The 25,000-nt window shown below is 39.5% G+C and overlaps 1 protein-coding gene across 1 annotated transcript in view; it reads left to right on the plus strand.

Annotated features, from left to right (window-relative positions):
* The window catches only part of LOC122250788 (MAM and LDL-receptor class A domain-containing protein 2), a 47,203-nt gene that overhangs the window by 4,689 nt on the left and 17,514 nt on the right, over positions 1–25,000 (plus strand). The window contains exons 4-32 of the mRNA XM_086539083.1: positions 484–663; positions 1,503–1,743; positions 2,133–2,368; positions 2,916–3,020; positions 3,210–3,306; positions 4,845–4,932; positions 5,657–5,798; positions 5,927–6,135; positions 6,597–6,755; positions 7,045–7,183; positions 7,969–8,206; positions 8,440–8,577; positions 9,337–9,519; positions 9,959–10,213; positions 10,934–11,089; positions 11,834–12,046; positions 12,360–12,488; positions 12,700–12,796; positions 12,951–13,125; positions 14,118–14,352; positions 14,743–14,871; positions 15,918–16,000; positions 16,272–16,406; positions 16,572–16,683; positions 16,907–17,132; positions 17,736–17,878; positions 18,827–18,976; positions 19,130–19,282; positions 19,401–25,000. The exon at positions 19,401–25,000 is cut by the window's right edge and continues 1,650 nt beyond it. Coding sequence (XP_086395209.1) covers positions 484–663; positions 1,503–1,743; positions 2,133–2,368; positions 2,916–3,020; positions 3,210–3,306; positions 4,845–4,932; positions 5,657–5,798; positions 5,927–6,135; positions 6,597–6,755; positions 7,045–7,183; positions 7,969–8,206; positions 8,440–8,577; positions 9,337–9,519; positions 9,959–10,213; positions 10,934–11,089; positions 11,834–12,046; positions 12,360–12,488; positions 12,700–12,796; positions 12,951–13,125; positions 14,118–14,352; positions 14,743–14,871; positions 15,918–16,000; positions 16,272–16,406; positions 16,572–16,683; positions 16,907–17,132; positions 17,736–17,878; positions 18,827–18,976; positions 19,130–19,282; positions 19,401–25,000 — 10,146 coding nt within the window. The remainder of the gene's footprint in view (positions 1–483; positions 664–1,502; positions 1,744–2,132; positions 2,369–2,915; positions 3,021–3,209; positions 3,307–4,844; positions 4,933–5,656; positions 5,799–5,926; positions 6,136–6,596; positions 6,756–7,044; positions 7,184–7,968; positions 8,207–8,439; positions 8,578–9,336; positions 9,520–9,958; positions 10,214–10,933; positions 11,090–11,833; positions 12,047–12,359; positions 12,489–12,699; positions 12,797–12,950; positions 13,126–14,117; positions 14,353–14,742; positions 14,872–15,917; positions 16,001–16,271; positions 16,407–16,571; positions 16,684–16,906; positions 17,133–17,735; positions 17,879–18,826; positions 18,977–19,129; positions 19,283–19,400) is intronic.

Consider the following 25,000-nt stretch of genomic DNA (forward strand, 5'->3'; position numbering starts at 1 on the left):
AGAGTGTTTTGTCGTACTTGTGTGTCTGTGTAGGTGCCGTTGCGTATATTATGTTGTATTTTCCTCGTAAGCACGAAGGAACACGTGACACATGGCTTTTTGAAGATTAGGGAGTTGAGGGGGAGGGAATAGGTTTGTGTGTGTTTGTATATGGTTAGCGTTATTATTTTTTGTGGATACAGTAGAGTGATTATAATCATCATCGTTATTATCGTTATCATTATTATCACCATCTCCCTCTCCTTCACCCTCTGAATCTCCATCATCATCACCACCTCAATTTCCATCTCCATCTCTATCTCTAACTCTATCACCATCACCATCACCATCTCAATCTCCATCTCTATCTCTAACTCTATCACCATCACCATCTCAATCTCCATCTCCATCTCTAAACTAACATACTATTTTATCATGTATCCGTGTATGCTTGTACGTTTATATAACACCTTATATCTGGCCTGGTTTTTATTCTCCCAACAGATAGTGCTAGAAGGTCAGGTTGGCACAGAAGGTCACGTGATCATCGACAATGTGACGCTGACGGGGGAATGCGTCGAAAGTCTGACATCAGCTGCTGCGCCCTCTGCGTTCGCTTCTCCTTGTGATGATGAGACGCAATTTAAATGCCACTTTTCGGCTGTCTGTCTTTCGCTGGATCAGGTGAGATTCTACGTGTGTGTGTGTGTGAATGAATGAAAAGAATGTAGATCAGTCAGCGATGTGTATAATCATAAGGATAGACTGAACAGACGAAAGATAAGAGAGAGAGTGAGTGAGTGAGTGAGTTAGATGGGTAGAGAGAGATAAAAGAATGAGTCAAACTGAAAAAAACAAGAGAGAAGAGAAAAACGCCCAACGAGAAAGATGCCTTTGTACGTAGCGCGTGCAATAATAGCAACTTTGTGTAGTGGCCAGAGCACCGGAAGTGATAGCCCGGCCGTGTTTACAGGCGCGGGTCGCGTGGCCCAACATCCGCCTCAACGCATGACGTGTGATAACAAACAGCCGCGGCTTCGGAGTATATTGATAGATGAATCAAGTGTTGATGATGCAATATTACACTGAAATTAGATGTGGAAAAGCGAGAATATGAAGTTGTTGTGTGGTTATACATGATAGTTGTAGAAAGGTGTGTGTGTGAGTACATATATATATATGCATATATATATATATATATATATATATATATATATATATATAATATTATATTATATATTATATATATATATATATTATATATATATATATATATATATATATATATATATATTATATACATATATCTAAGTATGTATGCATACGTGTGTGTGTGTGTGTGTGTGTGTGTGTGTGTGTGTGTGTGTGTGTGTGTGTGTGTGTGTGTGTGTGTGTGTGTGTGTGTGTGTGTGTGTGTGTGTGTGTGTGTGTGTATACGTGTGCGCGTATATGGACATGCACATCGAACAGCTCATGCCGGCATTTTCACCTTCCGTACACCACCTGACCTGCGCGTCCTTCAGGTCTGCGACTTCCACGCCGACTGCCCCGACGGAGACGACGAGGCGTCCTGCGGCACCACGGACTTCGAGCAGGACCTCGGAGGATGGGAGGATGTCAGCGACAATGAGGACAGTGCGTACGGGTGGTCGAGGATCGCCGCCGTGGAGGCTGCGTACCCACACGGAACGGCGCCCTCGCACGATCACACCCTCGCCGGAACACAAGAAGGCTACTTCATGTGGGCGCCGGGCTCGTCTCAGGGTAGGGCGTGCAGGATGACACAAAGAATACCGCTGTGATTATTGCTATTGTTATATCCACATCCATCCCCATTATCCGTACTAATAACGATGTTACTAATCCTTCTTTAAGCATCGTTCGATTTTGTAGAATCGTGCTTTCAACCATGATTATTTTGTCTATACATATGATCTGATTCTGCACTATCCCTGTTATTGAATCTTCTTCAGCAACCATTGTTCATACACAAGTCTGTACAGAGATATTCTCAGGTGCATACTTCATGATAAAAAAAAATCCTCTTAGAATATAAAAAAAAAACAATTTAAGTGCAAATATTGATAAGATGTTAACACTTCTAAGCTGAGACATTTCATTTACCTTTTTTGGCCTTTCTCCTCGACTTCCAGGTGATGACGTGTATTCAGGGACAACCGCCATCGTCCAATCACCAACCATAGGGCCTCCGAGTGTTCCTTGCAAGCTAGTGTTCTGGTACCAAACGGTTCTTGGAGGTCCAGAAATACGTGTCATTCTTGGCAACACGGAGGATGACTGGGTGTGGGCAAAGTCCGTCACGCCTTCTGCTGTGTCCGAGTGGCGGAGAGCGCGGATCGAGATCGGGGAATACGAGACTAAAATCTTTGTGAGTTGTGATGGCTATTTGTTTATTAAGGAACGAAATGCATGAAGTACGGGGAAGATGAGTTTCTAATATTTGTAAGTGGTTTAGGATATTGATTTACTAAGTAGCGTAATTTATGAATTTTAGGGACTACGAGCTTTAAATACTTGTAAGTGGTTTGGGTTACTTGTTTATTAAGAAAAGAAACGTATGAAATATGGAGTACAAGAGGTTAGGATGTATGTAAGTGATGTTGGTTATTTTATTATTCAGTAACGAAATGTTAAAGAGAAGGGCGAAAGAAGTTGTTGGGTTTATAGTCAGTTTCATACTTTGTTGTGTCTATATATCTGTGAAAAAAAATAATAATAACCAGGTAAACATTCTGCGCATTCCCTCTTGCACCTAACTGTTAGAGCTTCCACAATTAACGTTAATTTCATATGATCTCTCCTTTCTCAAGTTATCTTTGAATTTCTCCACCTCCCCCCCTTCCTCCAACATATGGAAAATAATCAATCCACCAAAATTTCCGGAAAAAAATACAATTCTGACTTCCTTTTTTCAGATACAAATGATTATCAACCTTAATGTGATTAACGAAGTTAGTTATGATGTCTGTGTCGACGATGTTGTGTTTCAGGACTGCGCCTCTGACACACCGCCCTCTAAGGTGTGTATAACATGTATGTGTGTGTGTATGTATGTATATGTATATGTATGTGTGTGTGTGTGTGTGTATTTATACATTCTGCAAGACGAATCAATGAATATTTTCGGGTGATCCCTTGCATGCCCTTACGATGAGAGCAAAAAAAGATAACAAATCACCGACTATTCTCCCCGCGCCTTTCCTCCGTAGGACGATGTTATCTGCACCTTCGACGTGGCCTGCGAGTTGTTCCAGAGCCACAGTGACGACTCGAGCTGGAGCCGAGAGGTGTATGACGATCCCGACAGTGAGTGCGAAGCCGAGCGGTTTCCTTTGGGCTTTCTTGGACTTTATCGTCTCTGTTGTCTTTAGGTTTATCAATTATTGTTAACATTATTATTATTATCATTGTTGTGGTTGTGGTTGGTATTATTATTATTGTTATTATCATTAATGTCATTATTATTACTATTATTATTATTATCATTATTATTATTATTATTATCATCATAATTATTATTATCATTATTATTATTATCATTATTATTATTATTATCATCATAATTATTATTATCATTATTATTTTATTATTATCATTATAATTATTATCATTGTTATCATAATTATCATCATTATTATTATCAGCATAATCATTATCATCATTATCATTCTTATTTCTATTAATGTATCATTATTATTGTTACTATTTTTATCATCATCATCATTAATGTTATCCTCATTTTATTGAATATTATTATCATTACTATTATTTTTATTTTTATGATAATGATCATTATTATCATTATAATGGTTAATATTATCTTGTTTTATTATCATTATCTTGATCATTATCACTGATATCGTGATTGTAACTATAATACTGATGGCGATAATAATAAAGATGATAATAAGAATGATATTAATGATATAAGAAATTATACCAATAATGATAATCGTAATCGTTACTATGATTATTACTACAATCATTATCTTTATCGTTATCGTTATCAGTGTCGTAATTATCTTTATCATTTTTATTGTTATCATCATATTATTATGATTATTATCATAATCACTACTTTAATGATAATGATGATGATATGACAGTTATCTATATTATCATTATCATCATCATTATTATTGTGTTAAGCGTCGTCAATATCATCAGCCTTATCCTTGATTGATATCATTATCATTTTTATTATCATTATTAATATTATTACTATTACCTTTACTGGTATGAATAGCATTATTATTATTATTATCATCATCATCATCATTATCATCTTCATTGTCATTATCATCATTACCATCATTATCATTATTAACATCATCTTCATTATTATTATTATCATTATTATCATCACCATTGTGGATAGCGTGATGTATGTAACGTATATCTGAATCAATATCAAAATTACTATTATTACATCGTTATCATAATTATTTTGTTATTATTATCATTATCATCAGCATCATTTACGTTGTTGTTGTTATTATCATTATCATAATAATAGTAATAATAAAAATAATTATGATAATGATAATAATTATAATAATAATAGTAATGACAATAATACTTATTATCACCATCATCATCATTGTTGTTATTATTATCATCATATCATTGTCACCAATATATTATCATTATCTTTACATCATTACCATCATGCTCATTATCACTGCTGCTACTACCATCGTTGTTAGCTTTACTTACATTTCCTATTCCCGCCATTCTGACCCACGAGAAATATCTTTGCTGCATGGCCAATTTTCCAACCCATTTTTCTTGACCAAAATGGGTGACGTTCCTCTCGGTGATGCTTCTCCTGTCCCGCACCGCAGACGTTTATCTCGAGACGTCTTCCCCCGGGTCGAGCGTGTTGCAGACGTGGTGGCGCCCTCCGTCGGTTGAGTTCTGCGTCTCCTTCAGGTATGGACACACGCGGAGACCTGTTTGTGTCTGTGTGGATAGATAGATGTTTTGTGTGTGAGTGAGTGAGTAAGTGAGTGTGAGTGAGTGAGTGAGTAAGTGAGTGTGAGTGAGTGAGTAAGTGAGTGTGAGTGAGTGAGTGAGTAAGTGAGTGTGAGTGAGTGAGTGTGAGTGAGTGAGTGAGTGTGAGTGAGTGAGTGAGTGTGAGTCAGTATGTATATATATAGATAGATAGATGGATAGATAGATAGATATATAGATATATTTATATATGTATACATATGTATATATATATACATATTGTAGTAGTGCAAATTAAAAAGAAGCAATTAAATGAATTATACACACTCATCTGCAAAAAAAATCTGGGAAGACCGACTCTCATTACACCCTGCGGGTTGACACAAGCGACAGAGCAAACGAATCCCCTTTGACTCGAACGATCGCACCGAAGACGCAGAGGTATCCGGGTCTGGTCTCGGCCAGGATCAATAGACTTACCTCAAGGCAGGTGTGCGTGGCCTCGCTTGCTTGTGCTTGCGTCAATTCCTTTTTTCTCAGTGCTGTAGGGATGTTGGGACACATACGGACACAGAAATATACACATATATAAGCACACAAACACACACACACATACACATGTTATCATGCGCGCGCGCGCGCGTGTGTGTGTGCGCGCGCGCGCGTGTGTGTGTGTGTTTCTATCCGTTACTATTCCACTCAGGTACGTGGTACAGGAGAGCACGAGGCTGAGGATTCTCCTAGTCACCGACAACAACACCGAAGAGGTCTGGGTGAGGGAAAACAGCGGCATATCCGCCTGGAGAACCCAACACTTGCAACTCTCCAGCGCTGAAAAGTACCAGGTGATATTCACGCGTTTTATGAATCTATGAGACTTATTACCTAGAGGGGTATTGCCCAATCTTCTGACACAATGAAAAGTAACTAAAACAATGTTATTGGTTTTCTATTCATGTCGATGTGTGTTCAGATTCACATCGACGGCGTAATCATGGAAGAAAAGGACAACTATGTGTTCTTAGACGACGTCAAGATAATGGAAGGCCGCTGCCCCGCCTCCTTCACCTGCACCTTTGACGAAGACGAGGAGATGTGTCTGTGGGAGAACTACGACCACGAGGCAGCGACCTCCGACTGGGCACTCGGCTCCGGGGAAGACGGAACACCGGATACTCCACCGTGAGTTGTCTTTGTTAGTTCGTCTGCGATTCTAAGCGATTGTGGCTTGTGCTTGGGAATACTGGCTCGTGTTTAGGAATAGTTATTTGAGAATGCGGGCTTGTACTTGAGAATAATCATCTATGAATACTGGCTTGTGTTTGAGACTAATCATTGGAGAATGTTGGATTGTGTTTGAGAAGGAAGTTTTAAAAGTGAGGGATTTTGTTTGAGAATAATAACTAGTGTTTAAGAATACTAATTTTAGAATAATGACGTACGTTTATCATAAAAAAGGATTATAGATAGTGCTGCCACTAATGATATCATTTTTATTCTTAGTAGTTACTGTTCAAATTGTTATTCATTATATTAATCAATTTCATAGTGACCTTTGCCATTACCATCCTAAACAAAAATCACCACCATCACTACCATCTTGAGCACTACTCACAAAGCTCCTTCCATCCCTCGCCCCCAAGAACCGACCACTCACGGGGGTCGTCGCAGGGCCACTACCAGTACCTACCTCGAGAAGACGACCAGTCCGACCAGCGCGGGTTCCTCAAGAGCCCCGAGGTCTCCAGCGCCACGCCCGAGGGAGACTGCTTCCAGTTCTGGTTCTATCTCGAGTCCGCGGGGTCTGTTGGCTCCTGTTTGGGGGCTGTTTGGAGGGAGGGCCGGGTGGGATAGGCGGAGGGATGTCAGTCAGTGCAGGTGTGTGTGTGTGTGTGTGTGTGTGTGTGTGTGTGTGTGTGTGTGTGTGTGTGTGTGTGTGTGTGTGTGTGTGTGTGTGTGTGTGTGTGTGTGTGTGTGTAGATAGATAGATAGATGGGTGATGGATAAACAGACAGACAGACAGATAAATATAGATATAAATAGATAAATGTATACAATTCCGCCCACTGATACATGTTTATATTTCCGTAGTGAATTACCCGTCGGCGAGCTGGGCGTCCGACTCCTGAAGGACGGAGAGGTTGGGGACCGGATCTGGCAACACGTCTACACCGCACACGAGGGTTGGCAATACGGCGAAACCACCGTCAGACACGAGCGGAACTTCAGCGTGAGTCTCCTCTTATTTTAGGAAAGAATGATAGAAGACGTTTGCATGCACTTTAATTAATGTGGTTTAATGTGTTTAGTGTGGTGCGCTTTAATGTATTTCAATTTGTATTAAAAAGGATTAGATTTGCTTTCGTTTATTCGATTGATTGATTATTGAAAATTGTCTGTCGCTTCAATAGCTCGGTCTTTGTGTCTTTCGTTTATTTCAGGATTTTCGTTCTGTTCCCTCGCTCTTTATCTTTACTTTTGGTTGTTAGTGGCTCGCAGCGTCTAGTAGAAATAAATGAATTGCAAAGACAATATGACTTAGGTTGATAGATGGTGTGGACAAAATAGAAGAATCATAAACTCATAGGTTAATTCGGCAAAAAAAAAATCCGGGTGGAGAGACGCGTGAACATTTGACTCTCCTCATCAGAGTCGTGAAGGAAATAAAGAACTCTGCTTTAAAGGCAATTATGTCACACACACACACGCACACACACACACACACACACGCACACATACACACATACACACATACACACACACGCACACACACGCACTACATATATACACGCATACATAAATACACACATACATAGATACATAGATACATACATATATACATACATGCATACATATACACATACATACATACATGCATACATACACACATACATACATACATACATACATGAACTTATAACCAGATATAGATAAATGAATATGTAAGTAGATATAAGAAAGCACTTGACGTGTCGTTTACAAAGACGTATCTTTCCAAACTTCACTCCCGCTCAGATCCTCCTGGAGGGCCTTCGTCTGGTGGGCCGGAGGGGCATCATGGCCTGGGACGACCTCTCCGTGGAGCGAGGCCCCTGCGGCGCCCCCGGGTCGTGCTCTTTCGAGGGCGGCATGTGTGGGTGGCTGGACGAAGACTCGCTCGACGGCCACTATCCGCCCAACAGCTGGGAACTGTACAGGGCGGAGGACGCCAAGAGCGGTCCTCTGGAAGATCACACTACTTTCACGGGCCAAGGTTGGGGCGGTCTCTCCCGAATGCTTGTTTATATATGTATATATATATATATATATATATATATATATATATATATATATAAATATATATATATATATACATATATATATATTTTTTTTTTTTTTTTCAATGTATCTTGGATTTGGTATTTTGTATTTGTTAATGAAGCAGGTCAGTCAGAGTCATCAGGTGTATGCTCTGTAGCGTCAGAATTCATTTTTCTTCTCCTAAAGGACACTACGTGATGGTTGACGTGGACGAGTGTCCGTCTTACATAACTGAATGTTACGCGAACCTCAACAGCCGGGACATCAGCCCTGCCAATGACACTTACTGCCTGTCCTTCTTCTATGACGGACGCCATCTTAGCGGTAAGTCGGACTTCCTCTTCGAGATATTCTTCCTTCTTCTTTTCTCTTTTTTTCGTTTTTTTTTTCTCATTCTTTTTTATTATGTTTTCCTCTTGTCGCATACAATTGCCATAGTAGCTATATGTTTATATATATATATATATATATAATATATATTATATATATATATATATATATATTATATATATATATATATATATATAATATATATATATATATATATATATATATATATATATATATATATATATATATATAATATATATATATATATAATATATATATATATATATATATATATATATATATATATATATATATATATATATATAATATATATATATGCATATATATATATATATATATATATATATATAATATATATATATATATATATATATATATGCATATGTATATATATATATATATATACATATATATATTATAAATTTATATACATAGATATATATAAATACATATACATACAGTATATATGTATATATATTTATATACATATATATATATACATATATATGTGTGTTTGTGTGTGTATCTATGTATATTAATGTATGCATGCATATCTATGTATATTTATGTATATATACATAAATTTGTTTATAAGTATTTATATTATTTCCCTATATGACAAGATTGCAATTGCAACATAAACAACAAAACCGAATCGAGAGCAAAAATGTCCTCAGGCCCTAACACAACCCGCCCTCAACCCCCCCCCCCCGCCCCCCTTCCTTCTCCCAGAAAACAACCTGCTGCACATCAATGTCGTGAACGTCGAGGAGAACCTGTCCAAGCACATGGGCGTCGTCAAAGCCAGCAGCGCAGAGGCGTGGCTCGAACACCGACAGAAACTCAGCGGCCTCAACTACCTCTTTCGCGTCCAACTCCATGCTAGAGCCTATAGCCAGGTGGTTGAGAAGGGAGGTGTGTGGACTGGTCTTTGAACGAGTTTTAGTTAATATTTTTTGGGTTATTTTATTGACGTTTGATTTTCTTAACTTATTGGGATCTTATTTTCTTCGTTTTATTTTTTCTTTCTTTCTTTGTTTCATGAGTGTGGGATGAGATAGTTTACAGATAGCATGTTTATTTTAATGGTTTATTTTATGATATTCTTGATCTACGCTTTTCCCATCCGCATGGAGCATCTGTTTTTATCAGTGCTCAGTCTGTATGAAAACATATATGTTTATATCATAATTACAGTTAGTAATTAATTATTTTCTACATCATAAATTATGTCTTGCAGTCTCCATTTAGTACCTGTGTTTAATCGAACTCTTTCAGTCACAGAGAAACCATAACTGCGATTTTTCTGCTACATTTTGTTTAATTGCTAATAATAGTTCACACCCACATTTAGCCTACATAGCCCTGGACGACATCGAGCTGACCCCCGGAACATGCCATCCGACCCCGGCCAGCACCCCGTCCCCCCAAACGACCCCCGCCCCCGAGAGCAAGCTGACCTGCTCCTTCGAGGACGACACCTGCGACTGGAGTCAGGACACGACTGACGACGGGGACTGGAGTCTGACAACCGGTGCTCACGTGGGCGGCGGCGACGGAGGTGGAGGCTTGGGTCCCGCGGTCGACCACACGTCACACCTCTCGGGGGGTGAGTGAGTGCAAGAGTGGCGTGCTTCGGCTTGACTTTGATCGTTCATGCGTTCATGGCGTTGCGTATTTAGAAAACCTTTAGTGGGGTTGAGAGTTCTGTACCATGGCGAGATTGTTGTGTAATGACTTATGGTGTATTTTTTATTTTGAGTCATGTTGTTAGTGGCGGAATAATTTTGAATTTACTCGTTTTTTGAATGTATCATTTATTATAAACCTCCAAAGTCTATAAGAAAGAAAGACTGACTTTCATGAATCTTATATTATGAACTCATTCGTTTAATATGGATTATAAAATGGAATGTATATAGATAATCTGAATGCGTTTAAAACTTGGTGCAATGATTTTGTTATTGTTTCTCCAGCAATATCAGTGTTTGGATATTCACAGTCCACTGTCTTCTAAAACGGAAAGTAAGAAATTGTATTTGAATAGCTGACACCATCAAAACAGCAAACTATTCCTAAAAATAAAATGATAATAAAAACTTGGTCTATGATCAGAAATAACGAAGGGGGACTAGAGTCTTACTTGTGGGGTGGACTGTACATTATCTGAACTTAATATCATGTGTTATTATTCTTGTTTATATATTCACAACAGACTGCGGCCTTTCAGCATTCTAACAACGGGTGGAAAAACGTTGTGACAAACCAAATGGATTCGGCAAACCATTGCAACATAGCAAACCATCCCAAAGCACTCGTATTTCCACAGGCCATTTCCTCTACGTGGACACAAAGATGGGATCCAACTCTGTGGTAAGGCTCGTGTCCGATGAGATCCCGACGAACGAGAATGGACACTGCTTCTCCTTCTACTACTACATGCACGGAAGCGGCCCGCCCACGCTGAGCCTGTTCCTCGAAACGGGTCGGTTGTGACGAGTGTGTTAGGCTGTTCATAGTGGGGTTCCTTCTTATTTTTCTATCTCTTTCTTCTGCTTGTACTGTTGATATTGCTGTGAACTCTACCACTGATACTACCGACGTTAATAAAGTACTTTTATTACAACTTTATGTTGTTTTGGGTAAATTTGGTGGGAGAGAGTGAATGAGATTAAAACTGAATGAATGACTGAATTTATTATTTCGTTTATTGGATTTTCTTTTCACACACATACACACACACTCGCTCGCTCACATATATGAATAGATATATCTATAACTATATATATACATATATATATATATATTTATTTATACTTACATATATACATACATATATGTATACATATACATTTACACACACACACACACACATATATATATATATATATATATATATATATATATATATATATATATATACACACACACCACACACACACACATTATATATATATATATATATATATATTATATATTTATATATATATATATATATATATATATATATATATATATACATATATATATATATATATATATATATATATATATATATATATATATATATATATATATGTGTGTGTGTGTGTGTGTGTGTGTGTGTGTGTGTGTGTGTGTGTGTGTGTATGTATATGTGTGTGTGTGTGCATATCTATATACATATATGTACACGACTCCCCACCCTCGATAACTCATCTCCCCCCTACCCTTCCCTCTCTTCCACCAGACGGAGTAGCGAATGAACTCCCAAGCTGGTCGCGTGCGGGCGAGGCCGGAGAGGAATGGCTTCTTGTGCGGCTGTCCCTTCCCCCAGACCCAGGCCACGCCCACAAGGTCGTACTGGAGGCGGGGCTTGGCGAGGACGACCGCGCTGACCTCGGACACACCGCCCTCGACGATTTCCTGCTCACCGATGGACTCTGCTCGTCGCTTACTTTCGGTGAGGGGAATGGCCACTCTGCCTTCCCTTTTAGCCTTGGATTTACCTTGACTTTGCCATCTTTTCATTGTGGTGTAAATTTGATTTTGTCCCTTTAGTGTTTTATCGGTATTGTAATAAATTTATTTTTTATGAATCATCACCATTGTAAATATCATGTCATTATCATCAGTCATGTTAGCTGAAAATAGTTTAAAATCCTTAGGATCAATTTGCTAATGCGATATGCCACTGCCCGAGAATATCAATAGATCGCTCAGAAGCAGCATTAAACAACTGGATCCTTTCCTCTCAAGCTCTCTCTCCTTGGCAGGGATACAATGTGACTTTGAGACCTCCGACTTGTGTGAATTCTCCACCTTTCAATTGAGTGGCAATACAGGCTGGACTTGGGGTATTGCTGGCACACCACACGGCGGACCTGACTTCGACCACACTTACGGTATTGGTTTTCTTGTTATAATATCTTTCCGTAGTTTGGCATAACTAATTAACTAAATATGTTTTTTTTTAATCAACGTACTTTAAACCATATAATGACGTTTTATATACTATTACTTTTAGTTAATAGATTTGTTATCTCAGATGAAGTAGCATCCCACTTGAGATATCCAAAGGGTCATCACTCAAATTTGAGCATTTCCTCCCAACAGGCAGCGAGTACGGCCACTACATGTACCTGAATGCCACTTCACCCAACACGCAGAGCTCTCTCGTGAGTGCAACGAGCACCAGCGTTGGAGATCCCATGTACGTGGTTAGACCAACGACCCTGTAAACCTTACTCACGTGAATCATTCCCTGTTAACACGATATAACCCTTACCACAACAACCACAATCACGAATCAATACCAGGACACAAAATGAACGCAAATCACTTCATGGGCTCTTACGAAATCGCAGGTGCTTGTCGTGGTACTACTACTTCCCCGGCAACACGACCCTCAGTGTACGACTCTACGTTAAGAATCCCGACGCCCCCATCGACGACCTGGACCCTGTGTGGACGGTCGAGCAGCCCGAGGGCGAGGAGTGGGTCCTTGCTCGGGCGTCCGTGCAGATCTACGGGGAGTACCATGTAAGGCTGCAATCCCTAATCCTGCGTCCGGGTCACTCTCCCATGCAGCCGAGCCTTGTGTCCGATCATCATCATCAATAGGAGTAGTGTTGTCGTCTTTATTGCTGTCGTTGTTGATCCTATTTATTATTATTGTTGCTGTTGTTGTTATTATGTTTATTATTTTTTTTTACTATCATCTTCATTACTGTTACTATCGTTATTATAATTGCTAGTATCATTATCATAATTATTTTGATTGTTTTTGTTATTATTACATTAATATTATCATCGTTATTAGGTTTATTATTTCATTATCATTATATCATTATGTTTGTTATTATTATTATTATCGTTCGTAATATTATTACTTTTTACATTTATCTTGATACTGATACTGATAATGATGAAAATAATGATAACAGTTGCAATATTACTGTTAACATAATGAAAACCTTAAAAGTTATAGGAATAGTAATAATAGCATTGTTATTATTATCATCATTATTATCACTCTTTTCATTGTTATCGTTGTTGTTTTGTTATCCTTATCTTTGTTATCATTATTATTATCATTATTGGCGTTATTATTATCATTATTATAATTTTTATTATTTTCATTCTTCTTATCACTTCTATCATAATTCTTCTTTTCATTATTATTGCCTATATTATTTTATGATTATTATTACTACTATCATTATCGTTATTGGATAAGGTAAGTAGACCCCCGGCTCAAGATAATTAGCACTCCCTTTCCTATGAATCCCTATTAATATCGTTATCCGTTAAACCGCATTACCTCATGACATCATTGAAATTTATCCTCGCAGATGCATCACCGGAAAGAAGCCTCTTAAAAGCTAATCCTTTCCTTCCTCTTAAACCCCCAATAATCAATATTAAACCCATTAACCGCCATCATTAAACCCCATTAATATCCTTACAATCCCATTAAACCATCGACTTCATTTAACCCTCATTTGCGCGCTCACTGCTATCACGTCTTACAGATCTCCTTCGTAGCCATGGCAACGGAGGGGCTCGATGACGTCATATTTGCCCTGGATGACGTCACGACTCTCGATCGCTCATGCCCCGCCCCCGCCTCCTGCACCTTCGAGGACGGCTTGTGCGGGTGGGCGGAGGTGGAGGGCGCGAGTGACGTCGAATGGGTTATGAATTCCGGGAAGACACCCGTAGAAGCTACAGGGCCCTCCTATGACCACACACTGCATTCTGAACGAGGTCAGTTGTGAACCCTAGTGAGAAAGAGGGAGTGAGAGATAGATGTATAGAGAGGGAGGGAGGAAGGGAGAGAAAGAGGGAGGAAGAGAGAGAGAGAGAGAGAGAGAGAGAGAGAGAGAGAGAGAGAGAGAGAGAGAGAGAGAGAGAGAGAGAGAGAGAGAGAGAGAGAGAAACATTTAAACGAGTTCTGAATGTAGATGCCATTGCTCTCCCTTTTAACTTTCCGGACAACTGCGTACATCGCCACCATGCTTTCCATAGTGGTGATGAGAGAGAAAACCACAATAGTTAAAGTTCTGCTCTCATTCTCTTTCATGTCCTTTCTTCCACCCATTCACCGCCATCAGCCATGCAACCCATCTCTCACGCCCCTTCTCTTCATTCCCACAGGACACTACATGTACGTCCAGGCTTCCGCGGCGTGGGCGGGGGCGCGGGCGGCCTTGGACTCGCCCTCGTTGTCTCCGGGGACGTACTGCTTCGAGTTCTACTACCACATGCGAGGGCGCCAGATGGGAGGTTGGTTGCAACGAGAGGGCGTTGAGGTTACTGTTAGAATGAAGGATATCAAGGCATTAGGATGACTGTCGGAACGCTAGATAAAATGGCGTCGGAAGGAATATTTGAACAAAAGATATAAGGACTTTAGGATTATTGGTGAAACAGAAGGCAAGAGAGCAACGGGATAATTGTAGAAGCAAAACATTTTAGGAATGTTAAGATAACTGTTGGAATAAAAGGTAAGATGACGTTGGGATAACTTTTCCGAAAAGAGTGTGGCTGACTGTTTTTTGTTGTTTTTTCGAAGGAGTAATTTCGATTTAAAACTAGTTTGTGTGTGTGTGTGTGTGTGTGTGTGTGTGTGTGTGTGTGAGTGTGTGTGTGTGTGTGTATATGTATATATATATATATACTTATATATATGTATATGTATGTATGTATTTACAAATATATTTATTTATATATATATTATATATATTTATATATATATATATATATATATATATATATATATGTATGTATTTATAAATATATTTATATATATATATATATATATATATATATATATATATATATATATGTGTGTGTATGTATATGTATTTATGAATATATCTATTTATATATATATATATATATATATATACATATATATACATATATATATATATATATATATATATATATATATATATATATATATTATATATAATACATACATACACACACACACACACACACACACATATATATATATATATATATATATATATATATATATATATATATATATGCAAACACACACACACACACACACACACAGAAAGAGAGAGAGAGAAAGAGAGAGAGAGAGAGAGAGAGAGAGAGAGAGAGAGAGAGAGAGAGAGAGAGAGAGAGAGAGAGAGAGAGAGAGAGAGAGAGAGAGAAAGAGAGAGAGAGAGAGTATGAGAATGACCAATATCTCTCTAAAAGAAAACTCTCCACTTATGAAAGCCAAAATAACTTAAGCCCAACAGCAAAACCCAAGGACTGAACAGGCCCACCACCATGACTCTCTCATTTTGCAGAACTTTCGGTCTCGATCGTTTCCGGCGAAGGAGAGAGCCAGGTTTTCAACCGATCTGGCGACCAAGGAGACCAATGGCGCTTAGTAAGTGTCAGCAGAGGGTTGATGAGTTGTAAGCATAAAGATACTAGGGATATGGATGAAAAATGAAAGAAAGTGAGAGCGAGACATACAGTCAAAAGAAAATATTATTATACTTTATAGTGAAATGATTTTGAAAATGTTAGTATTAGTAATGATTGCATTAATGATGGTAAACATAATAAGATTAATCACAGCATTAATTATAATGATAACAATGACAATAATAATGACTACAAGTGCAATGTAAAGCAGACGCAACGTTCGCCCTCAGGGCAGAGCGACCCTAACAGAGGACCGGGAGGTGGTGCTGAGGATCCTGGCGACCGTGGGTTCGGGAGAGGAGAGTGACATTGCCATAGATGACACGTGGACGTCGTATGGCGCTTGTGAGGACATTCCTGACCAGGTACTTGTTTTAAGATTGAGGTTTAGAATACAGGGGATATATTCTTTGTTGCTAGTCTTCTGGTTTTAAAAGCAGATGTCTTGTCGAAACAAGTTATTACTGATATCTTCAAAATGAAAAGTCGAATCTGTATCTCAAGGTGGGTTAATAACACGCTGTTTGCAGTACCTGTGCAGCGATGGTTCGGTCATCGGCATCGATAAGCGGTGCAATTTCGTCCCGGACTGCGAGGACAAGGCCGACGAGGATGGCTGCGGCGAATGCGACTTCGAATTCGGTAAGGCGTCAGTCACGAAAACCAATAAGTAATGTACCCAGCATTCCTTTTTCACTCTCTTACAACTTTTCCTACTAAACAAAGATGGTATTTCGAACTTACACCTGAATTAAACAACCAGGAAAGAAAGAGCACATACGGAATTCAGTATCGGTTTTTCATTCTGTTCCTCCCATCACTGTACGAAAACTAGAGTGCACAATCCACGTAATCTCGCCCTCAGGGCTGTGTGGCTGGGAGCTCTTCAACGACACCGACCACCAATGGGTGTTGGGTCGTAACCTGAGCGACGACTCCTCCGCCGACCACTTTGTATACGACCACACTTTGGGCACGGCAGAGGGCCACTTCCTCTACATGGTCAAAAGCGTGGGAGAATACGATGGCCCTGCGGTTGCACTTTCGCCTACTCTGCATAACGCTTATGTGGACTGCGTCTTCACCTTTTGGTAATTGGTGGTCACCTTTTGGAATCTAATGTTCCGTAAGAACTTCCAAATGTGTCTATGTGATATGTTATTTGCGGAACAAAGGATAAATCAATATAAGGGATTCAATTTTCTGGTCATTTTTGCAGTTTTTTTTTTCATGTATTAGTCAATCTCTCTATCTGTCAATATATCTGTTTGTCTCTGCATTTCACCCTCTCACTTTTCTTCTTTTCTTTTCTCTCTCTCTCTCTCTCTCTCTCTCTCTCTCTCTCTCTCTCTCTCTCTCTCTCTCTCTCTCTCTCTCTCTCTCTCTCTCTCTCTCTCTCTCTCTCTCTCTCTCTCTCTCTCTTTCTCTCTTTCGCTCATTTACTTATCTTTCTGTTTATCTGTTTGTTCATATATTACTAGTCGATATTATATGTCTGTCTCCTTTTCAACAGCATAATGATATTGCACAACGTGACCTAACATAACAGCAATATATCCACATTACATAAATCAACATAAATAAATATACTTACACATTATAACATAACAAACATACCCGATCTACATAACACAGCACAAAAAAACAGCAACATAACACGACACGACTTAACAACAAAAGCGACTGTATTGCAGGTATCGGGAACTATCAAACACGTATTTAGATGAAGTTATTGTCGTTGAAGTTGGAGTTCTTAGGGACGGCGAGGTCACTCCCACACACTACCTCGTGAACGGCCAAAGCAGGGAGTGGAAGAAGGCTCAAGTCGTTCTTTTAGGTAAATTATTTTTTTAAAGAAAGCTGTGCAGTCGTTCTATTAAGTAAATTATTTTTTTTAAAGAAAGCTGTGCAGTCGTTCTTTTAGGTAAAGGATTTTTTTAAAAAGAAAGCTGTGCAGTCGTTCTTTTAGGTAAATGATTTTTTTACAAAGAAAGCTGTGCAGTCGTTCTTTTAGGTAAATAATAAAAAAAATAAAAAAAGCTAAAGTCGTTCTCTTAGGTGTGTTCTTTTCTGTTTTGCTTTTTTTTAGTTTTCAGTGTGTTGGCTTCGGGAATTTGTTTTGTGAAGTTGTTATCGTTATTATCACGATTGATATTACTAATAATGATATGATTGTTGTTTATTGTTATCATTATTGTTATTATGATCATTTCTATTGTTATTATTATTATTACTATCATTATTATCATTATTATCATCACATCCCATCACATTACACCATATTATCATCATCACTATTGTTGCTCTTATTGTTATTATTGATACTGTTATTCTTATTATTAATACTATTATCATTACTATTACTAGTAGCATTACTGTTACTATTACTATGATTGTTATTATTTCTATTATCATGATTATGATAATGATTATTATTAAAATCATTATCACATTATTATTAAGATGATAATGATGATAATAATGACAACAATTGATATTATTTTTGGTGTTATTGTCATCACCATCATCTTATAATAGTTATTATTACTATTAATGTTATTACTATCATCATGAGTAGTAGTAGTGATAGAAGGATATTGGTGTTTTTATCATTATTATTATCAAAGTTGCTTTTGTTGATATTGTATTTCTTATCGTTATCATTATAATGATAATTGTTATTTCATTATTATTATACTCATGTCGGACTTACCATTATTATCACGATATTCATTGTTATCATCATTTTATTATCATTTTCACTGATAAGTTAATATACCATCAGACTGGATGGACGGGTTTCAGCTTCGTATATCAGCTGTTTCAACGGCTGGACCCTCCGCCCTCACGCTGGATGACTTTACCTTCAGAAACTGCCAAGTGCCTAATACGACGATGGTTTGTCTCAGTAACCAAATCACTTGTGCCCAAACAGGTGAGTCGATTGTTTGTAATAAAATGAAGGTTACAATTGCTTTTCATGATTAAATTTTGGAATGGGAAAGCAGAGAACGTTCGGTAGATAAATTGACAATTAATCTGTATTTTGTTGATGACTGTAAGGACAATATGGGAATTTCTCTTGCAGGTCTGTGCGTTGACGAAAGCCTAGTGTGTGATAACACTAATGATTGTGGAGACCTAACTGATGAGACAGACTGCGCAGACCAGAGTGACATTTGTACCTTCGAGGAGAATCAAGCTTGTGGGTGGACACAGGAGACAGATCAAGACGACCTGGGTATGTGCCTGGCTTCATTCTATCCTTTTGTCAATAAACTATATCATAAGCCTTACCCTCTTCTAGAAAGTCTTGGATTTATCATCTTGAGCGCTATATCGACTATTACTATTTTCAGACTGGAAAGTTGGTAGTGGTCCAACCCCAGCCGGAGAACACAGTCATTTGACAGGTCCCCCAGCTGACCACAGTACACGGCTCCCTCTAGGTCATTACCTGTATGTGTCTCATCCCCAAGTATACTCTGGCACTCGGAAAGTCTGGCTCCTCTCTCCTGTTCTACAAGCAGCCACAGGCGCTCAGTGTGTATTGAGATTCCATTTCTATATGTATGGAAGTAATATTCAAGAACTGAATGTGTACACAAGGCAACATATTTTTGGGGACATGACACTGGCATTCAACAGGAAGGGAGAACAAGGGCAGTTTTGGAACCGTGGGGTAGCTTTCTCAGCCACCTCAGAGCCCTTCCAATTCATCATCGAGGGTGTGACAAACGGCGAAGACTACTCAGATATTGCTATTGACGACCTCTCATTCACTAAAGGTTGCCAGGCACTGGACGACACACTGCCAACCGGAACGACTCCTCTTCCTCCCTCCAACCCATGCAGTCCTGGAGAATTCTACTGTGGCATCGGGAATGAGTGTGTTCTTGCCTACAAACAGTGCAACTGGCAGATTGATTGTTCTAATGGAGCTGATGAGGAGAACTGCGGAGCTTGTGACTTCGAGCCTGGCTACTGTGGGTGGCAGGATCATAGTACTGGAATATACCAGTGGCAGCGTATACGTGCCAGTGATGTGTCCCCTTTCCTACATCCATCGAAAGACCACACTTCAGACAGTGTCTCAGGTCATTATGCTTATCTTGAAGGAGCAGATGGTTTAGTGGGGAAAACAGCTGTCCTATCCAGCCCATACCTTTTGCACCCTTATGTTCAAAATTGTGAACTACACATTTGGTTTTATATTAAGAATAGCATAAATGTTTATGTTGCATTGTACACTAATGAAGTTGGTAATCCCATTCAGCAAGTAGTTTACAACATGACCTCTGTGCCTGAAGACATATGGTTTGAAGTACCCATAACATTAAACTTTACGTCTGAATACACCTATCTGACACTCGAAGCAACACCTGTGCTCGATGAGAATGTTGCATGGGCTGAAACGCATTCATCTCTTGCTGTGGATGACATTACGTTCTTTGAGTGCGACGAGAATCCTCATGGCTTAGATTGCAATTTCGATGACCCAGACTTTTATAAAGGATTTTGCATGTGGCGCCAGGATTCCAGTGATCAACTAGACTGGAAGAAGACAGACATGTTTCCGGAACCCTTGCCGGATCACACCACAGGCTCTGGCAGTTATGTCTTTGCTGATTTTGAAGACTCGTCAGCTAAAAAGGGCGACAAAGCGAAATTAATCAGCACCGTACAGGCAAAGCCAACTGGATATGAAAATACCTTCACTCTGTGGTACTATATGTTTGGCGAAAATGTGGGAAAATTCAGGATAATCATGAATCAAGTAACATTGAATTCAAATTACACTCTTTTTGAATTAAGTGATTCTCAAGAGGACCGATGGCTATTCTTTTACACAAATTTAGATGTAAAAGACGATTTTTCTATTGTCCTCGAAGCTGAGTGGGGTAACCTCGGACCAGGTCTGCTTGCTGTGGATGATATTACTATGAAGGGGAAACTTCAAGAACCAATCTGTGATTTTGAATATGATTTCTGTCAATGGCAGCAGGGTGATGAAGGAGACACAATCTGGAAAAGAACTCAGGGAAAGAACAGCGAAACTGGATGCCCTTCAGTAGACCATACAGCTCACAGTGAAGGAGGCCACTACTTGTGTCTTCGTTTAAACGATAATCCTGAAAGTAAGGGCTTCCTATCTTCTCCAGTTTATGAGTCTGTCGGCATACAGTGTCTCAGGTTTTGGTATCATATGTTGGGGGATGCTGTAGGATTCCTTACTGTCCTTGTACAAGATCAAGGAGATGGTGGACCGTTTGTTCCCGTTTGGTCTTTTAGTGGTAATGCCTATGAAATGTGGAGTCAAGGCTTGGTCACCCTTCCAAACCTTCAGAAGTATGTGGTTCGTTTTGAGGGTATAACGGGCACTAATAAAAAGAGTACCATAGCTTTAGATGACTTGGAGTTCATTCCTGGCATTTGCCCGCAAGCATACGCATGTGACTTTGAGTATGACCTATGTGACTGGTATAATACAAATGATGGAGATGACACCTTTGATTGGACAAGATCCTCAGGTGAAGAGGGCAAAGGTCCTATCGTAGATCACACAATAGAATATGAAACGGGTCACTACTTGATGGCAACGCTCGAGGATAAGATGAAAGGCGATTCTGCTGTTCTCTTTGGAAGTCTTGTTCCAGCTGAAGAAAAGTGCATGACTTTTTGGTATTCGATGCAGCACATTGTCAATAGTACATTAAGTGTCATCATGGTTAGTGAGGGTGATGGAGACCCTTTGGTAGAGCTTAAGAATTCTTCTCTAGAGTACTTATGGGAAGAGGTCACATTAAACATAGATGCAGAGTTAGAATATTACAGTGTTATGATAAAACTTTTGATAGATGAAGACATAACATCCACAGACCACAATGCAGTTGCCATTGATGACCTTACCTTCACAAAGAGTTGTGTAGTTGTAACACAACCTACAACTCTGACACCTGTACCTACACATCAACCAACCCAGTACGACTGTGACTTCGAAAGAGAGGACAGTGAGACCTGTAATTGGCAGCAGGACACAGATGTTGGTTTGGACTGGCAGCGCTGGAAAGGCAGCACACCAACATCAGAGACGGGACCATCCACCGACCACACCACTATGGCAGAAGACGGTTATTATCTGTATGTCAGCACCACAAACCAACCTGAACGTACTGCAAGGCTCATGAGCCCCAGCATTGACCTCAGTGGTGAAGGTGCTTGCCTATCCTTCTGGTATCACATGCATGGCTTAGATGTTGGTAGTCTGGCTGTGAGGTTACAGCAAAGTGCAAACTCCAGTCAACTTCTCTGGGAACGAGCTCATGAACAAGGGCGTGGATGGATGCAAGCTCAGGTGCAAATTAAACATGAAAGGCTTAGCCAGATGATATTGGAGGCAGTGCCATGGGACTTTGGAAAAGGCGATATTGCTCTTGATGATATTACTGTAGAGTTTGGCCATTGCAAGCTCAGCAAATTGTGTGATTTTGAAAATGGCTTATGTAATTTTGAGCAGTCTCTCGAAGATAGTCTTATTTGGAAACTGACATTATCAGCAGCATCAGGTGTCGGAGATGGATGGGGTGCAGGTGAAGACCACTCACTTGGCACAGGTCTGGGCCACTATATCCGTCTCGAAGGGCAAGGCACAGGGGAAATCTTTACCAATCAGATCGATTCCAAATACAAGTGTGTTCAGTTCTGGGTGTACTCTAATGGAGATTTAAATGATCAACAGACAGAATTAGAGGTCCGCCTTCGCACGGGTGAGATCATTGAAGATGAACCCTTGCTAACCATTACTGGACTCTTCAGCCATGCATGGAACCTATACAAAGTGCAAGTTGTAAGTGTTTCTCCATACTCACTTAGTTTTGAGGGGAAAGCACGTGCTTCCTCTTTCATTGGTCTTGACGATATCATGCCTCAGTCTACATGTGAAAACTTCAGTGAATGTAATTTTGAAGATGATATATGTATGTGGAGGAATGAGGTTATAGGTGATGATTCAGACTGGTCCCTCATAACAGCTGACGAACTGACAGACAAATATGGTCCAGAGGTAGATGCTACATTCAATAGTGTTTATGGTGGCTTTGTCTATGTGGATACTGCGAACATAGGCGGCACGAGCAAAAGATCAGAAATAGTTCTTGATGTTTTAGAACCAAATATATGGTGTCTGAGTTTTTGGTATCACATGCAAGGGTTAGGGCAGCCCAGTTTAGCACTAACAGCACAACCTCTGAATTTGAACACGGAGGAGACACTGTGGATTCAAAAAGAGACATTTCATGCTGATTGGAAACTCTCACAAGTCACAATAGATAACACGGCTCCAGACTCTGACCATTTAATCCATCATAATCTCAAGTTTGTTGCAGAGTCTGACAAAGGAAAACCGGGCATCATTGCTCTCGACCAAATACAAGTTACAGCTGGACGCTGCAGTAATGAAACAATGCAAAATTGTTCCATGAAGTGTGACGACCTTTGCTTGTTGGAGGAGCAAATGTGCAACTTCGTACAGGACTGCAGTCAGGGACAAGACGAGGTATTCTGTGGGTACAACTGTACATTTGAGAGCACAGATGATCACTGTACTTGGCATAACATGGAAACAGATGGGGACTTATTGTGGTTACGTTGTAAAGGAGAAGCTAATGATTCTTTTACCCCTCCTGTGGATCATACCCTCCAGACTAGCCAGGGTTACTACATGGCGGTCACCCCTTCTTTCCCAGATATCCGAGAGCCAATTAATCCCATCTTACTTAGTCCAACTCTCCAAAATTCTGCATCAAACTGTCGAATGAGTTTCTGGTATGTGGTATATGAAGTGCCTAATAACTACCCAAGTTCAAAGGTCAATTCTTTGGTTGTTTCATACAATGTGAGTGATATAAACACAGTTTTGTCACAGGTTTTTGCCACTCAAAAGGAAGAGTGGATGATGGGTATGGCCTATATTGGCAGGATACGCACTCAATTTACAGTCCAAATGGAAGGTGAAAGAAATCTTGACCTCCCGGGATATATTGCAGTAGACGATATTAATTTTGAAGAATGCTTTCTCCCTTCACCACAAGAAGGTGGTGAATGTCCAGGTTTTTCTTGTGGAAACGGAGCCTGTATCTCTTCATTTGCTGTCTGTGACTTTGTCGATGATTGTGGAGACTATACAGATGAGATGGATAGCAATGCTGATTGTGACAAGTACGTTGGCAGATGTAATTTTGAAGAAGGTCAGCCCTGTTCTTGGAATGAGGAAGATGGGACCAACTGGAAGATAGGATCTCCAAGCCAAGATGACATCATACCTCCTCGTGATCATACCTTGAACACTGCCTTAGGAACTTTCATATATATCGACAGTAACATTTACAACTTAAACGCAACCAAAGCCAAACTATCTAGTCCTGTTATCTATGTTACAGGAACATTTTGTACCCTGAGGTTCTTCTACTACTCATACGGTAAAACTATAGACAGAATTGTTGTCTCTACCAGAGAATCATCGAATGGACCATTGCACGACCGACTTGTGGTTAGAGGTTCTGTGGGACAGCACTGGGAACAAGCAGAGTTGTTAATTCAGAAAGAGGAAATAGCCAGCAGACCATTCCAGTTCGTTATCACTAGTAGCACCTTCAGCTTCTCAGGTAGTTCAGTAACTTCAGTTATTGCTCTTGATGATATATCTCTTACCAGTGGATGTCACCTTACTGAGGATACAATACCGACTGAAACAACACCCTTAACTACAACAACAGAAAATCCATGTGACAGTGGATTCCACTGCAACAATAATCAATGTGTTCCTATTGAAAGTGTGTGTAATTTCAGTGATGATTGTGGGGATGGGAGTGATGAGTCCCACTGTGGAGAATGCGACTTTGAAACTAATACATGTGGATGGGAGGACATAAGCCATGGCCAGTACCGCTGGTCACGGACA

This window comes from Penaeus japonicus, unplaced genomic scaffold (genome assembly GCF_977035675.1).
Source record: "Penaeus japonicus unplaced genomic scaffold, GWHDUDI00000001_assembly GWHDUDI00000001, whole genome shotgun sequence".
NCBI lineage: Eukaryota > Metazoa > Arthropoda > Malacostraca > Decapoda > Penaeidae > Penaeus > Penaeus japonicus.